This window comes from Giraffa tippelskirchi, chromosome 12 (genome assembly GCF_054371585.1).
Source record: "Giraffa tippelskirchi isolate mGirTip1 chromosome 12, T2T-mGirTip1v1.2.pri, whole genome shotgun sequence".
Taxonomy (NCBI): Eukaryota; Metazoa; Chordata; class Mammalia; order Artiodactyla; family Giraffidae; genus Giraffa; species Giraffa tippelskirchi.
This window is the reverse complement of record NC_137286.1, coordinates 72,434,957-72,451,968: the sequence shown is the minus strand read 5'-3', so window position 1 is coordinate 72,451,968 and position 17,012 is coordinate 72,434,957. Positions and strand designations below refer to the sequence as shown.

The 17,012-nt window shown below is 55.2% G+C and overlaps 1 protein-coding gene across 1 annotated transcript; it reads left to right on the top strand.

The window, feature by feature from the left end:
* The first annotated feature begins 5,526 nt into the window (after positions 1-5,526).
* Positions 5,527-9,471, top strand: LOC145529702 (uncharacterized). The gene is made up of 3 exons (XM_081550309.1): positions 5,527-5,703; positions 6,103-6,415; positions 6,666-9,471. The coding sequence occupies exons 1-3, from the start codon at positions 5,569-5,571 to the stop codon at positions 7,292-7,294; spliced, it is 1,077 nt and encodes a 358-aa protein (XP_081406435.1). The 5' UTR covers positions 5,527-5,568; the 3' UTR covers positions 7,295-9,471.
* The last annotated feature ends 7,541 nt before the right edge of the window (positions 9,472-17,012 follow it).

Genomic DNA, 17,012 nt, shown 5'->3' with positions numbered 1-17,012 from the left:
TCAAGATATCATGTGCCAAACGAAGCCCTTTTGGCAAATGCCATCATTATCTCCAGGCAGGCATTGCTGTTTGAAGGGTGACATCTCAGCCAGAAGGCAGAGGCTGAGCTCCTCTTGTTGCACCAGCTCCCAAAAGAAGCCAAGAAAGGGAGCTGGAACAACAAACCACCCCAACGCCCAGGAAAGCGTTCTTCACGACAGAAGGCTAGCAAATGACCCAACAACCTTGTGGCCCAGAACCCCTCTAGAAAAATCACTGTTCCATACAAAAGAGAAACACATGGGAAGTTCCAAGGAGAGGCAATGCCCATGGCCAGTGTACTTTAGAGACGGCCTGACCGCTCCGGGGAAGACACGCACCGACGGAACCCCTTGGGAAACAGCAGTGAGAGTCCTCACCGTCGTAAGGGTTTCCTCTGGGGACAACCTGCCCTGGGCACCACATGAGGGAGCAGACCGGCTTCTCTTCCTCTGCCCCCACACCATTCACTCATGAAGGCAGCTCAGCTGTTCTCATGCCCTGCCTGCCTGCCTGCCTGCCTGCCTGCCTGGCTCATCCGTGAGCTGTGACCACCTCCAGGGCAGGACTCCACCTTCTCCTCTCTGTGTACCGTGAATCTGCACACAGTGGGCTTTCAGAACCTTAGGAGACTTGAGCCATTCCCACTCGAGCCAGAACCCTCCCCAGGAAGGAAAACAGCTGTGGAGTCATTTTGGCCCCAGCACCGGTTCCCAAACCCTGGCGGCTCCTAAAGCCTCTACGGTGTGAAGAGGGAGGTCCCTTTTGACAGAGCTTTCTGGCTGTCAGATCGAAGCTGTTGTTTCACTGTCAGCTGTGTCTCTGCCGTTGCAGCCAGGTGGGCCACGCTGCTCCAAAGGAGCTCACAAGCTGAGTGGCAAGGGAGGTATTGAGAGGACAGGGATGGCTACAACGTGCTGCAAACTGAGTGAGGGTCCCCACAATCCTCAGCAAAGGTCTGTGGTGTGCAAGTGGGGAGTAGAGGGCCCCCAAGTTCCAAAGGAAGGGAGGTACTCGGGAGATAAAGCCCTTGGCTGCTGTGGTAGCAGCTGCAGATGGCAGCTCGTCCACAGTGCACTTCGAATGAGGTCATATGAGCGGGACTCTGGAAATGGCTCCGAAATCCAGAGAAAGGGGTCAGGGTATGTGGGAATCCGGCGGGGGTGGGGGGTGGATGAAGGAAGGTGTCCTTCCTCTCTCCAGTGCAATTTGGTTTGGTGAGTCTCAAAGCTACCAGATGGCACTTCCCAAGTCAGGCCCCCGCAGGAATCAGGGTGGGCTGCGTGCCTCGGCCCCTGCCACAGGGACAAGCCACACCAGTGGCCTCCCTGAGCTCAAATGGCCGGATCTGGGGGTTCCGTCTGGGTGCACACCTCCTGGCTGTGGCCAAGTTCCCCCCTTCTCTGAGCACCAGCTTCATCATCCTCTCGAATGAGGACATCGATTGCTACCTTGGCACGTTACTCTCTTCATCCTGTGAAGACTCATTAGGCTTATCCTACAATTACTAGCTGGCCCGAAGAGATATTTCCTGAATCCAGATTAAGCTGGAGTCTCCCAGGCTCATCTGGCATGTCTTCCCTGAAGTCTGCCAAAACCCACACCCTTGCATTTCCAGGGACTCCCCTTAGCCGGCTGGGCAGAAAACCCAGCATGGTTCAAACAAGCTGACAGACAAGCGGGAGAGGACTCACGGGCAGACGGCCTCCCTCAGGTCTCGGGTGGAGCTCTGGGACCACAGCAGCAACGGGCCATCCCAGCCCCTGGGCTCAGCAGCGCCCTCATTCTCAGGCCGGCGGCTCTGCCCTGAGGGGAGCAGGAAGGTCACCAACTGCCGCAGGCGGACCTCAAGGCCCTCCCACTGCTGGAGCCTGACCTCCCCCGGCCCCACCCCTTCCCCTACCCCAGCAGGACGAGAGCTCGTCTTCCCCTGGCTTCCAACGTGAGGCCCGGCCCTGGGCCCCGATTGGGCACTGCCCCAGTCCGGAGCCAATCACAGTGGCCAGGGAGCTGGAACGCACCGATTGGCCAGGGCCAGGTCATGTGACCATGCTCCCCAGGAAACACAAATATTACCAAGATACCCTAACAAACCAATGAACAAAATTATCCAGTAAAGGCAAACCGTACTTTTTAATGAGGCCAATGTCACAGAAAAAAAAAAAAAAAAGCTTCACAATGAACTGCTCAAGGAAGCTACTAAATAAACTTTCAGAAAAGTTAAGTAGTTTTTTTTTTTTTTTTAATAGGGTGACGGAGAGCTATACCTTTCCCATCTATGTGAATTTAGGTTTAAACTAGATTTCCCTTGGCTATTATATACGACAAAAAAAACCCCACATCACCCCCTTTCACTCCCCCCACCCCCCAAAAGTGTTTTAGTCTATTGAGTTTTTGTGTCCTCAGTTGTGTCTGATTCACGGCAACTCACGAACTCTACACAGCCAGGCTCTTCCGTCCATGGAATTCAGGGCAATTTTTTTCTGTCACAGTAAATGCCCACCCTGGGTGATCCAAAGGCAAGGGCTCAGAGGCTCCTGAGAGTCTAATTCCTTTCAGCTGAGCACAGAGCTGGCTCCTCACTGGGATGCCTGTGGCCTGGGGCTCCCAGAGGGGAGAGCAGCACTCGCCCCACCGTGTGGCCACTGCTGGAAGTGCAGGCTGCTCCTCACTCCCCCTTGACAGTGTCCCTGAGGGCGGAACAGTGGGAATCTACTCAAGGTGGAAATGCAAACTCCGATGCAACCAAACTTCCCACAAGGTCTCCAAAACCACTCAGGAACAGGGAATTGGAAACTGCAGGGCATGACATGAATGGAGATGGAGACTGGACACCTTACACCGAGTTCACTTCCAGTTATCCCTAGACAAAGTTTCCATGAAAACTTGTCACAAATCTAGAAGAACAATGAGCAGAAACTGGACACGTGCTTTGAGTCTTCACACACAAAACTAAAAGGCAGTCCACAAAACAACCCAGAGAATACAGTGGACTTTGCAAAATCAAAGATATCTACTGTGGGAAAGACCTCATTACAAAAGCAAAAGACAGGTCATACATCGCGAGACGAATGAGTGGAAACACAAAGCTTCTCAAGGATGTGTCTCCAAACAGACAAAGAACACCAACACAACAAGCCTGTGAAAACTAGGGAAAGGTCTGAAGGGACACCAGACTGAGGAAGACACACACAGAGTATCCCGGATGATGTCCAGCACTGAGGGCCTGAAGAAACAACAGTCTAGTTGCACTCCCTCAGGCCTGTGTGACCCTGGATGAGGCCTCTGTTTCCCGGTGGCTCTGAGAGATGGACAGGGAGGAAGGGGAAGAGAAATCACTTGCATTTCTAATACTCACAGCAAAGTCTTCCAATGAGAAGGGAATTATCACCCCCACTGACAATGCCATTCACTGAAGTGATACCCACGAGTCCATCTAACCCAGAAGGGAAGGAAGGACCTGTTCTCACAAAACGGCGAGAGATGGAAGAAGGAAGATCAAGCCCACACCAATCACTGGAAAGAGAAGCTGTGCTCAGGGCTTGAAAGAATTCCTATTGGGAAAATGATGTCACAGCCCCACAAGGCAATCCACAGCTTCGATGCTATTCCTCCCCAAATGCCAATGCATTGTCGCACCGAACAAAGAATTGCAAAAGGGGTTACGGAAACAGAAAAGAGCCTAAATTGTCAATACAATCCGACGAAAAAGCCCCGATACGGACATCCAAGGTTGTGTGAGAGGAAATTAGACGACCAAACTAGGATCCTCAGGAGAGTATCGGAGAAGGCGATGGCGACCCACGCCAGTACTCTTGCCTGGAAAATGCCCTGGACGGAGGAGCCTGGTAGGCTGCAGGCCATGGGGTCGCGCAGAGTCAGACACGACTGAAGTGACTTAGCCGCAGCGGCAGCAGCAGGACAGTATGCTATTGGGAATACAACAACACACACAGATCCAGATCGATGGAATAAAGTTGAGGGTCCAGAAACAAACCCCGGCATCCATGGTCAACTCATCTCTGACACAGAAGGGGAGAATATCCAAATGGGAACAAGAAAGCCTCTTCAATAAATGGCCATGGGAAAACCAGACAGCTACATCTGAAGAACGCTATTGGTTTTGATCTCACACCACCTCAATATCGGGGAAAAACCTCACCCTAAAGACTGATGTCATGAGATAGCTAGAAAGAAGCGTAGGTCAAAGGCTCCTTAACATCAGAGTCTCCTTGCCATTTGCTGGGCGGAGGTAGAAATGGGTCTCTTCAAGTAAGGGAAAGAGGGAAACGAAGTACACCAATGGGTTTCCATCCAATGGAACCTCTTCACAACAGAGAAGCTAAGCATTCACACATGCAAAAGATAGGAAACGGAACATGAGAGACTCCTTGCAAGTGGTGTATCTGAGAAGGGGTTCATATGGAAAGAGACGAAGAATGCACAGCACTCAGATTCCAAGAAACACCACCACCACCCTTGACCCTTCCCCCATGACCAACTCCGACCTAAAGCCTTTCTCTCCCTCTAACCCATCCCTAAAACATAACCCTCATCTAATCATATACATGTGCATTCCTAGCATCCATCCATCCACACACGAGAGAGAAAGAGGAAGACACAGACTGAATCGAGAAAGGAAAAGAGAGGGACACAGCCAGAGAGAGACACGGAACCAAAGAGAGGAAAGGAGTCGATGGTCCAGACTTTTCATCAATCTGTCTCGAAGGTAGAAGCAATGACAGCGCCCATCCACCCCAGAAGGGGGAAAAGGACGGAAGGTTTGGAGAGGAAAAGACAAGAACGCAGGGAGCCCTTAGAAGCTCAGCCACCCGCAGAAGCCGAGCTGGGACACTTGAACAGAATCTCAATGGAAACAGAGGACCAGAAAGTTGGCTACTCTTTTCTATAAGAGAGGGAGACCTTCGAGTCTTCCTTTCAGGCCTCCAACTTGGATGCGGGGTCTCAAAACAGTCAGGAGGGGCGGTGCCTTTTCCTGGGTACCACGGCGCATCCAGGCCTCGTTCTGCCCCATTCTGTGCTGTATCAGCCCTGGATGGAGTCTTTCTTTCTGAAGTCTCGGCGCACAAGCTCCACGTGATATCGGCCCCAGGTGGAGAGGCACGGAGCTGCTCGTAGGCCGACAGACCTAGGAAACAGATGGGAGAATGACCCCCACTCTGCAGATGGAGAGACTGGGGAAACCCTGAGGGGCATATGCTTGTCCAGGGCCACACCACTTATGAGAAGAAGGAGCCTGGTCTGAGAGCAGCGGGGTCCTCGGAGCTCAGGCCCTGGCTGCACCCAGGCCTCCCCAGGGCTGTGGGCTGGGCTGTGTGGCTGTCACTGTGCCTGCACATGGCCTAAGGGGGGTGGTCGAGCAGTCAGAAACCCAGAGATTCCCTTGGGAAGTTTTGGGGAAGGGACCTCAGCACGAACCCCAGGAAATGATGTCACCTGCCGGCAACAGAACCCAACAGAACCCGCAACCCGGGTATCCAGGCCTCCAGAGCGGAGAGGAGCCCCCAGCCAGATCTCTTGCTGCCAGGATGTTCTGCTGTTTGCCCCTGCCCAGAGGCCGGGGCCTCAGGAGAGCTCACAGGCAGTGTGCGTGGGCACCCTGTCGACGTTGGCTCAGGGCACCCCCGAGAGGCCTCTGGCCCTCTGCCCGGAGAAACAGAAAGGTAACACGGGGAGCCCCAGGCCGGGCCAGGCCACCTCTCCCATGCCACCCAGAAACACCGGGTCCTTTGCCTGTGTGTGTGGATGCGGGTTTCTCGGGGTGTGTCTCCCTCAAGGAAGCCCAGGCGGATGTGGGGTCAGAAGCCTGCGGACAAGTTGTGTCCACACCCCAGGGGAGAGCAGGCTGGCTGGGATGGGGAGAGTGCGGGCAGCGCCGGCCGCCCAGGCTGACCTCACACCCTCAGGTGGGTCTCTTTCCTCCCGGGTGGGGATCTGAGCAGACACACGTCTCTGACCCTTCTGGGAAGAGAAGTTCGAGCAGGCAGAAGCAGCGGCTCCACTGGCCAGGCCCAGCTCGGAAAACTCCCAGCACGGCTGGCTGACGGTCACTGTCGTTGCAGAGCTTCCCACGTGATGAGGCCGAGGACGGGGACACCCCGTCCACCTCCCAAAGGGAGGGGTCGGAGCACCAGCCCCCCGCCCGTGAGGCCCAGTGCAGGCTCCAGGTGAGCGTGCCCACGGAGGCATCAGCCCCACCGGGGGCGAAGCGGAGGCGGGGAAGGCCTGCTGCCGAGACACCGCCCAGGATACACCCGGCGGCCCAGTCTGAGGCTGCCACGGAGCTCAGCACACCCGGCTCCGACCCAGAGTCCCGAGAACCCCGGCCTCTGAGGCAGCAGGAGGACCTGGAGCCCAGCACGCCAGAGCACAGAGGTGAGGACGCTGGGGCTGGTGCACGGGAGTGTGTGGGGAGGGGGTGCTGAGCTACACAGGGACGAGTCCCCGAAAGATGCTGCTGGGCCTGCAGCAAGCGCAGGCCTCACGCCCCCACCCCCATCTTGCACACTTCAGTCCCAAAAGACATCCGACCCTGGGTATTCTTTGGGAATCTCTTGGAAGCTTTCTGTCCCGGGATACGCACATGCCAAGGCTGGCCTGTGGGCAAACTTTGCTTCTCCCCCAGCTCTAGCACTGGCCTCCAACTGGAACCAGGCTCCACTTCCCAGACCTGTGCCTACAGAGGTGGTGGCTCCAGGTGCAGGACCCAGGGATCCACCGAGGGCAGATGGAGAACCGAGACTTGCCCTCGCAGAGACACCAGGCCAGCTGGGTACTGGCCAGCACACCGGGCAGATCGCATCTCCGTGCCTGCAGGACCCCCAGCCCCAGGCACTGATGTCCCACCCCCTCAGCCAGAACCTCCACCTCCACGTGCGCCTGTACCTGCTCGGGCTTTGGCAGGAGAACCCGAGGCAGAGGAGGAGTCACCGCCTCGGCAGGGAGAGCCTGCCCTGGCTCCCGCGCAACACCCAGACGCCGACGATGACTCACCCGCCCCTGCAGGAAGAACGAGCCCCCGCTCTGGACAGAGACCCAGAGCCCTTGCCGGAAACACCATGTCCAGGGGAGCGGTCGGCTCTGCAGCCTCCATCCCTGTCTGCTCACCGTGGACGCCGGCAACTCGGTCTGCCCCCAGGGGACATGGAGTTCCTTTCCCCTGAACTGCTTTGCATTTGGTTTGTTTCCACCTTTCTGGTGATGTTTTACTTTTTGTATGGTTTCGTCTATTTTTGTTGGTTAAGTTGGGATTAGTAAACTTTTTCATCATTGTTGCAATTTGGGAACACTGTTGTGTAACTCTGGTGATACTGTGTTACCATCACCACTCTGTAGTTTCAGACCCGTTCGATCTTTATGCCCCACCCGCCAACAAAGCCTGGGTTCAAGGCAAGCAGGCCCTGTTCATCCCTCCCCCCGATCCTGACCACAATTTCATCTTTTCTTTCTGCATTCCTTCCTATATTCTTGGTGTCCCCAATCAATGACTCTCAGTGAAATGACTGAAGGAGTTTTTTTCGGACTCTCCACCTACTGTAAGACTCCATTGGAGAGTTCTCATTTTTATGTCATTTGAACTAGCCTTTGATAGCTGAAAGGACGGTGTACGTCCTTTCAAGATATCATGTGCCAAACGAAGCCCTTTTGGCAAATGCCATCATTATCTCCAGGCAGGCATTGCTGTTTGAAGGGTGACATCTCAGCCAGAAGGCAGAGGCTGAGCTCCTCTTGTTGCACCAGCTCCCAAAAGAAGCCAAGAAAGGGAGCTGGAACAACAAACCACCCCAACGCCCAGGAAAGCGTTCTTCATGACAGAAGGCTAGCAAATGACCCAACAACCTTGTGGCCCAGAACCCCTCTAGAAAAATCACTGTTCCATACAAAAGAGAAACACATGGGAAGTTCCAAGGAGAGGCAATGCCCATGGCCGGTGTACTTTAGAGACGGCCTGACCGCTCCGGGGAAGACACGCACCGACGGAACCCCTTGGGAAACAGCAGTGAGAGTCCTCACCGTCGTAAGGGTTTCCTCTGGGGACAACCTGCCCTGGGCACCACATGAGGGAGCAGACCGGCTTCTCTTCCTCTGCCCCCACACCATTCACTCATGAAGGCAGCTCAGCTGTTCTCATGCCCTGCCTGTCTGCCTGCCTGCCTGCCTGCCTGGCTCATCCGTGAGCTGTGACCACCTCCAGGGCAGGACTCCACCTTCTCCTCTCTGTGTACCGTGAATCTGCACACAGTGGGCTTTCAGAACCTTAGGAGACTTGAGCCATTCCCACTCGAGCCAGAACCCTCCCCAGGAAGGAAAACAGCTGTGGAGTCATTTTGGCCCCAGCACCGGTTCCCAAACCCTGGCGGCTCCTACAGCCTCTACGGTGTGAAGAGGGAGGTCCCTTTTGACAGAGCTTTCCGGCTGTCAGATCGAAGCTGTTGTTTCACTGTCAGCTGTGTCTCTGCCGTTGCAGCCAGGTGGGCCACGCTGCTCCAAAGGAGCTCACAAGCTGAGTGGCAAGGGAGGTATTGAGAGGACAGGGATGGCTACAATGTGCTGCAAACTGAGTGAGGGTCCCCACAATCCTCAGCAAAGGTCTGTGGTGTGCAAGTGGGGAGTAGAGGGCCCCCAAGTTCCAAAGGAAGGGAGGTACTCGGGAGATAAAGCCCTTGGCTGCTGTGGTAGCAGCTGCAGATGGCAGCTCGTCCACAGTGCACTTCGAATGAGGTCATATGAGCGGGACTCTGGAAATGGCTCCGAAATCCAGAGAAAGGGGTCAGGGTATGTGGGAATCCGGCGGGGGTGGGGGGTGGATGAAGGAAGGTGTCCTTCCTCTCTCCAGTGCAATTTGGTTTGGTGAGTCTCAAAGCTACCAGATGGCACTTCCCAAGTCAGGCCCCCGCAGGAATCAGGGTGGGCTGCGTGCCTCGGCCCCTGCCACAGGGACAAGCCACACCAGTGGCCTCCCTGAGCTCAAATGGCCGGATCTGGGGGTTCCGTCTGGGTGCACACCTCCTTGCTGTGGCCAAGTTCCCCCCTTCTCTGAGCACCAGCTTCATCATCCTCTCGAATGAGGACATCGATTGCTACCTTGGCACGTTACTCTCTTCATCCTGTGAAGACTCACTAGGCTTATCCTACAATTACTAGCTGGCCCGAAGAGATATTTCCTGAATCCAGATTAAGCTGGAGTCTCCCAGGCTCATCTGGCATGTCTTCCCTGAAGTCTGCCAAAACCCACACCCTTGCATTTCCAGGGACTCCCCTTAGCCGGCTGGGCAGAAAACCCAGCATGGTTCAAACAAGCTGACAGACAAGCGGGAGAGGACTCACGGGCAGACGGCCTCCCTCAGGTCTCGGGTGGAGCTCTGGGACCACAGCAGCAACGGGCCATCCCAGCCCCTGGGCTCAGCAGCGCCCTCATTCTCAGGCCGGCGGCTCTGCCCTGAGGGGAGCAGGAAGGTCACCAACTGCCGCAGGCGGACCTCAAGCCCCTCCCACTGCTGGAGCCTGACCTCCCCCGGCCCCACCCCTTCCCCTACCCCAGCAGGACGAGAGCTCGTCTTCCCCTGGCTTCCAACGTGAGGCCCGGCCCTGGGCCCCGATTGGGCACTGCCCCAGTCCGGAGCCAATCACAGTGGCCAGGGAGCTGGAACGCACCGATTGGCCAGGGCCAGGTCATGTGACCATGCTCCCCAGGAAACACAAATATTACCAAGATACCCTAACAAACCAATGAACAAAATTATCCAGTAAAGGCAAACCGTACTTTTTAATGAGGCCAATGTCACAGAAAAAAAAAAAAATGCTTCACAATGAACTGCTCAAGGAAGCTACTAAATAAACTTTCAGAAAAGTTAAGTAGTTTTTTTTTTTTTTTAATAGGGTGACGGAGAGCTATACCTTTCCCATCTATGTGAATTTAGGTTTAAACTAGATTTCCCTTGGCTATTATATACGACAAAAAAAACCCCACACCACCCCCTTTCACTCCCCACACCCCCCAAAAGTGTTTTAGTCTATTGAGTTTTTGTGTCCTCAGTTGTGTCTGATTCACGGCAACTCACGAACTCTACACAGCCAGGCTCTTCCGTCCATGGAATTCAGGGCAATTTTTTTCTGTCACAGTAAATGCCCACCCTGGGTGATCCAAAGGCAAGGGCTCAGAGGCTCCTGAGAGTCTAACTCCTTTCAGCTGAGCACAGAGCTGGCTCCTCACTGGGATGCCTGTGGCCTGGGGCTCCCAGAGGGGAGAGCAGCACTCGCCCCACCGTGTGGTCACTGCTGGAAGTGCAGGCTGCTCCTCACTCCCCCTTGACAGTGTCCCTGAGGGCGGAACAGTGGGAATCTACTCAAGGTGGAAATGCAAACTCCCATGCAACCAAACTTCCCACAAGGTCTCCAAAACCACTCAGGAACAGGGAATTGGAAACTGCAGGGCATGACATGAATGGAGATGGAGACTTGACACCTTACACCGAGTTCACTTCCAGTTATCCCTAGACAAAGTTTCCATGAAAACTTGTCACAAATCTAGAAGAACAATGAGCAGAAACCGGACACGTGCTTTGAGTCTTCACACACAAAACTAAAAGGCAGTCCACAAAACAACCCAGAGAATACAGTGGACTTTGCAAAATCAAAGATATCTACTGTGGGAAAGACCTCATTACAAAAGCAAAAGACAGGTCATACATCGCGAGACGAATGAGTGGAAACACAAAGCTTCTCAAGGATGTGTCTCCAAACAGACAAAGAACACCAACACAACAAGCCTGTGAAAACTAGGGAAAGGTCTGAAGGGACACCAGACTGAGGAAGACACACACAGAGTATCCCGGATGATGTCCAGCACTGAGGGCCTGAAGAAACAACAGTCTAGTTGCACTCCCTCAGGCCTGTGTGACCCTGGATGAGGCCTCTGTTTCCCGGTGGCTCTGAGAGATGGACAGGGAGGAAGGGGAAGAGAAATCACTTGCATTTCTAATACTCACAGCAAAGTCTTCCAATGAGAAGGGAATTATCACCCCCACTGACAATGCCATTCACTGAAGTGATACCCACGAGTCCATCTAACCCAGAAGGGAAGGAAGGACCTGTTCTCACAAAACGGCGAGAGATGGAAGAAGGAAGATCAAGCCCACACCAATCACTGGAAAGAGAAGCTGTGCTCAGGGCTTGAAAGAATTCCTATTGGGAAAATGATGTCACAGCCCCACAAGGCAATCCACAGCTTCGATGCTATTCCTCCCAAAATGCCAATGCATTGTCGCACCGAACAAAGAATTGCAAAAGGGGTTACGGAAACAGAAAAGAGCCTAAATTGTCAATACAATCCGACGAAAAAGCCCCGATACGGACATCCAAGGTTGTGTGAGAGGAAATTAGACGACCAAACTAGGATCCTCAGGAGAGTATCGGAGAAGGCGATGGCGACCCACGCCAGTACTCTTGCCTGGAAAATGCCCTGGACGGAGGAGCCTGGTAGGCTGCAGGCCATGGGGTCGCGCAGAGTCAGACACGACTGAAGTGACTTAGCCGCAGCGGCAGCAGCAGGACAGTATGCTATTGGGAATACAACAACACACACAGATCCAGATCGATGGAATAAAGTTGAGGGTCCAGAAACAAACCCCGGCATCCATGGTCAACTCATCTCTGACACAGAAGGGGAGAATATCCAAATGGGAACAAGAAAGCCTCTTCAATAAATGGCCATGGGAAAACCAGACAGCTACATCTGAAGAACGCTATTGGTTTTGATCTCACACCACCTCAATATCGGGGAAAAACCTCACCCTAAAGACTGATGTCATGAGATAGCTAGAAAGAAGCGTAGGTCAAAGGCTCCTTAACATCAGAGTCTCCTTGCCATTTGCTGGGCGGAGGTAGAAATGGGTCTCTTCAAGTAAGGGAAAGAGGGAAACGAAGTACACCAATGGGTTTCCATCCAATGGAACCTCTTCACAACAGAGAAGCTAAGCATTCACACATGCAAAAGATAGGAAACGGAACATGAGAGACTCCTTGCAAGTGGTGTATCTGAGAAGGGGTTCATATGGAAAGAGACGAAGAATGCACAGCACTCAGATTCCAAGGAACACCACCACCACCCTTGACCCTTCCCCCATGACCAACTCCGACCTAAAGCCTTTCTCTCCCTCTAACCCATCCCTAAAACATAACCCTCATCTAATCATATACATGTGCATTCCTAGCATCCATCCATCCACACACGAGAGAGAAAGAGGAAGACACAGACTGAATCGAGAAAGGAAAAGAGAGGGACACAGCCAGAGAGAGACACGGAACCAAAGAGAGGAAAGGAGTCGATGGTCCAGACTTTTCATCAATCTGTCTCGAAGGTAGAAGCAATGACAGCGCCCATCCACCCCAGAAGGGGGAAAAGGACGGAAGGTTTGGAGAGGAAAAGACAAGAACGCAGGGAGCCATTAGAAGCTCAGCCACCCGCAGAAGCCGAGCTGGGACACTTGAACAGAATCTCAATGGAAACAGAGGACCAGAAAGTTGGCTACTCTTTTCTATAAGAGAGGGAGACCTTCGAGTCTTCCTTTCGGGCCTCCAACTTGGATGCGGGGTCTCAAAACAGTCAGGAGGGGCGGTGCCTTTTCCTGGGTACCACGGCACATCCAGGCCTCGTTCTGCCCCATTCTGTGCTGTGTCAGCCCTGGATGGAGTCTTTCTTTCTGAAGTCTCGGCGCACAAGCTCCACGTGATATCGGCCCCAGGTGGAGAGGCACGGAGCTGCTCGTAGGCCGACAGACCTAGGAAACAGATGGGAGAATGACCCCCACTCTGCAGATGGAGAGACTGGGGAAACCCTGAGGGGCATATGCTTGTCCAGGGCCACACCACTTATGAGAAGAAGGAGCCTGGTCTGAGAGCAGCGGGGTCCTCGGAGCTCAGGCCCTGGCTGCACCCAGGCCTCCCCAGGGCTGTGGGCTGTGCTGTGTGGCTGTCACTGTGCCTGCACATGGCCTAAGGGGGGGTGGTCGAGCAGTCAGAAACCCAGAGATTCCCTTGGGAAGTTTTGGGGAAGGGACCTCAGCACGAACCCCAGGAAATGATGTCACCTGCCGGCAACAGAACCCAACAGAACCCGCAACCCGGGTATCCAGGCCTCCAGAGCGGAGAGGAGCCCCCAGCCAGATCTCTTGCTGCCAGGATGTTCTGCTGTTTGCCCCTGCCCAGAGGCCGGGGCCTCAGGAGAGCTCACAGGCAGTGTGCGTGGGCACCCTGTCGACGTTGGCTCAGGGCACCCCCGAGAGGCCTCTGGCCCTCTGCCCGGAGAAACAGAAAGGTAACACGGGGAGCCCCAGGCCGGGCCAGGCCACCTCTCCCATGCCACCCGGAAACACCGGGTCCTTTGCCTGTGTGTGTGGATGCGGGTTTCTCGGGGTGTGTCTCCCTCAAGGAAGCCCAGGCGGATGTGGGGTCAGAAGCCTGCGGACCAGTTGTGTCCACACCCCAGGGGAGAGCAGGCTGGCTGGGATGGGGAGAGTGCGGGCAGCGCCGGCCGCCCAGGCTGACCTCACACCCTCAGGTGGGTCTCTTTCCTCCCGGGTGGGGATCTGAGCAGACACACGTCTCTGACCCTTCTGGGAAGAGAAGTTCGAGCAGGCAGAAGCAGCGGCTCCACTGGCCAGGCCCAGCTCGGAAAACTCCCAGCACGGCTGGCTGACGGTCACTGTCGTTGCAGAGCTTCCCACGTGATGAGGCCGAGGACGGGGACACCCCGTCCACCTCCCAGAGGGAGGGGTCGGAGCACCACCCCCCCGCCCGTGAGGCCCAGTGCAGGCTCCAGGTGAGCGTGCCCACGGAGGCATCAGCCCCACCGGGGGCGAAGCGGAGGCGGGGAAGGCCTGCTGCCGAGACACCGCCCAGGATACACCCGGCGGCCCAGTCTGAGGCTGCCACGGAGCTCAGCACACCCGGCTCCGACCCAGAGTCCCGAGAACCCCGGCCTCTGAGGCAGCAGGAGGACCTGGAGCCCAGCACGCCAGAGCACAGAGGTGAGGACGCTGGGGCTGGTGCACGGGAGTGTGTGGGGAGGGGGTGCTGAGCTACACAGGGACGAGTCCCCGAAAGATGCTGCTGGGCCTGCAGCAAGCGCTGGCCTCACGCCCCCACCCCCATCTTGCACACTTCAGTCCCGAAAGACATCCGACCCTGGGTATTCTTTGGGAATCTCTTGGAAGCTTTCTGTCCCGGGATACGCACATGCCAAGGCTGGCCTGTGGGCAAACTTTGCTTCTCCCCCAGCTCTAGCGCTGGCCTCCAACTGGAACCAGGCTCCACTTCCCAGACCTGTGCCTACAGAGGTGGTGGCTCCAGGTGCAGGACCCAGGGATCCACCGAGGGCAGATGGAGAACCGAGACTTGCCCTCGCAGAGACACCAGGCCAGCTGGGTACTGGCCAGCACACCGGGCAGATCGCATCTCCGTGCCTGCAGGACCCCCAGCCCCAGGCACTGATGTCCCACCCCCTCAGCCAGAACCTCCACCTCCACGTGCGCCTGTACCTGCTCGGGCTTTGGCAGGAGAACCCGAGGCAGAGGAGGAGTCACCGCCTCGGCAGGGAGAGCCTGCCCTGGCTCCCGCGCAACACCCAGACGCCGACGATGACTCACCCGCCCCTGCAGGAAGAACGAGCCCCCGCTCTGGACAGAGACCCAGAGCCCTTGCCGGAAACACCACGTCCAGGGGAGCGGTCGGCTCTGCAGCCTCCATCCCTGTCTGCTCACCGTGGACGCCGGCAACTCGGTCTGCCCCCAGGGGACATGGAGTTCCTTTCCCCTGAACTGCTTTGCATTTGGTTTGTTTCCACCTTTCTGGTGATGTTTTACTTTTTGTATGGTTTCGTCTATTTTTGTTGGTTAAGTTGGGATTAGTAAACTTTTTCATCATTGTTGCAATTTGGGAACACTGTTGTGTAACTCTGGTGATACTGTGTTACCATCACCACTCTGTAGTTTCAGACCCGTTCGATCTTTATGCCCCACCCGCCAACAAAGCTTGGGTTCAAGGCAAGCAGGCCCTGTTCATCCCTCCCCCCAATCCTGACCACAATTTCATCTTTTCTTTCTGCATTCCTTCCTATATTCTTGGTGTCCCCAATCAATGACTCTCAGTGAAATGACTGAAGGAGTTTTTTTCGGACTCTCCACCTACTGTAAGACTCCATTGGAGAGTTCTCATTTTTATGTCATTTGAACTAGCCTTTGATAGCTGAAAGGACGGTGTACGTCCTTTCAAGATATCATGTGCCAAACGAAGCCCTTTTGGCAAATGCCATCATTATCTCCAGGCAGGCATTGCTGTTTGAAGGGTGACATCTCAGCCAGAAGGCAGAGGCTGAGCTCCTCTTGTTGCACCAGCTCCCAAAAGAAGCCAAGAAAGGGAGCTGGAACAACAAACCACCCCAACGCCCAGGAAAGCGTTCTTCACGACAGAAGGCTAGCAAATGACCCAACAACCTTGTGGCCCAGAACCCCTCTAGAAAAATCACTGTTCCATACAAAAGAGAAACACATGGGAAGTTCCAAGGAGAGGCAATGCCCATGGCCAGTGTACTTTAGAGACCGCCTGACCGCTCCGGGGAAGACACGCACCGACGGAACCCCTTGGGAAACAGCAGTGAGAGTCCTCACCGTCGTAAGGGTTTCCTCTGGGGACAACCTGCCCTGGGCACCACATGAGGGAGCAGACCGGCTTCTCTTCCTCTGCCCCCACACCATTCACTCATGAAGGCAGCTCAGCTGTTCTCATGCCCTGCCTGCCTGCCTGCCTGCCTGGCTCATCCGTGAGCTGTGACCACCTCCAGGGCAGGACTCCACCTTCTCCTCTCTGTGTACCGTGAATCTGCACACAGTGGGCTTTCAGAACCTTAGGAGACTTGAGCCATTCCCACTCGAGCCAGAACCCTCCCCAGGAAGGAAAACAGCTGTGGAGTCATTTTGGCCCCAGCACCGGTTCCCAAACCCTGGCGGCTCCTACAGCCTCTACGGTGTGAAGAGGGAGGTCCCTTTTGACAGAGCTTTCCGGCTGTCGGATCGAAGCTGTTGTTTCACTGTCAGCTGTGTCTCTGCCGTTGCAGCCAGGTGGGCCACGCTGCTCCAAAGGAGCTCACAAGCTGAGTGGCAAGGGAGGTATTGAGAGGACAGGGATGGCTACAACGTGCTGCAAACTGAGTGAGGGTCCCCACAATCCTCAGCAAAGGTCTGTGGTGTGCAAGTGGGGAGTAGAGGGCCCCCAAGTTCCAAAGGAAGGGAGGTACTCGGGAGATAAAGCCCTTGGCTGCTGTGGTAGCAGCTGCAGATGGCAGCTCGTCCACAGTGCACTTCGAATGAGGTCATATGAGCGGGACTCTGGAAATGGCTCCGAAATCCAGAGAAAGGGGTCAGGGTATGTGGGAATCCGGCGGGGGTGGGGGGTGGATGAAGGAAGGTGTCCTTCCTCTCTCCAGTGCAATTTGGTTTGGTGAGTCTCAAAGCTACCAGATGGCACTTCCCAAGTCAGGCCCCCGCAGGAATCAGGGTGGGCTGCGTGCCTCGGCCCCTGCCACAGGGACAAGCCACACCAGTGGCCTCCCTGAGCTCAAATGGCCGGATCTGGGGGTTCCGTCTGGGTGCACACCTCCTGGCTGTGGCCAAGTTCCCCCCTTCTCTGAGCACCAGCTTCATCATCCTCTCGAATGAGGACATCGATTGCTACCTTGGCACGTTACTCTCCTCATCCTGTGAAGACTCATTAGGCTTATCCTACAATTACTAGCTGGCCCGAAGAGATATCTCCTGAATCCAGATTAAGCTGGAGTCTCCCAGGCTCATCTGGCATGTCTTCCCTGAAGTCTGCCAAAACCCACACCCTTGCATTTCCAGGGACTCCCCTTAGCCGGCTGGGCAGAAAACCCAGCATGGTTCAAACAAGCTGACAGACAAGCGGGAGAGGACTCAAC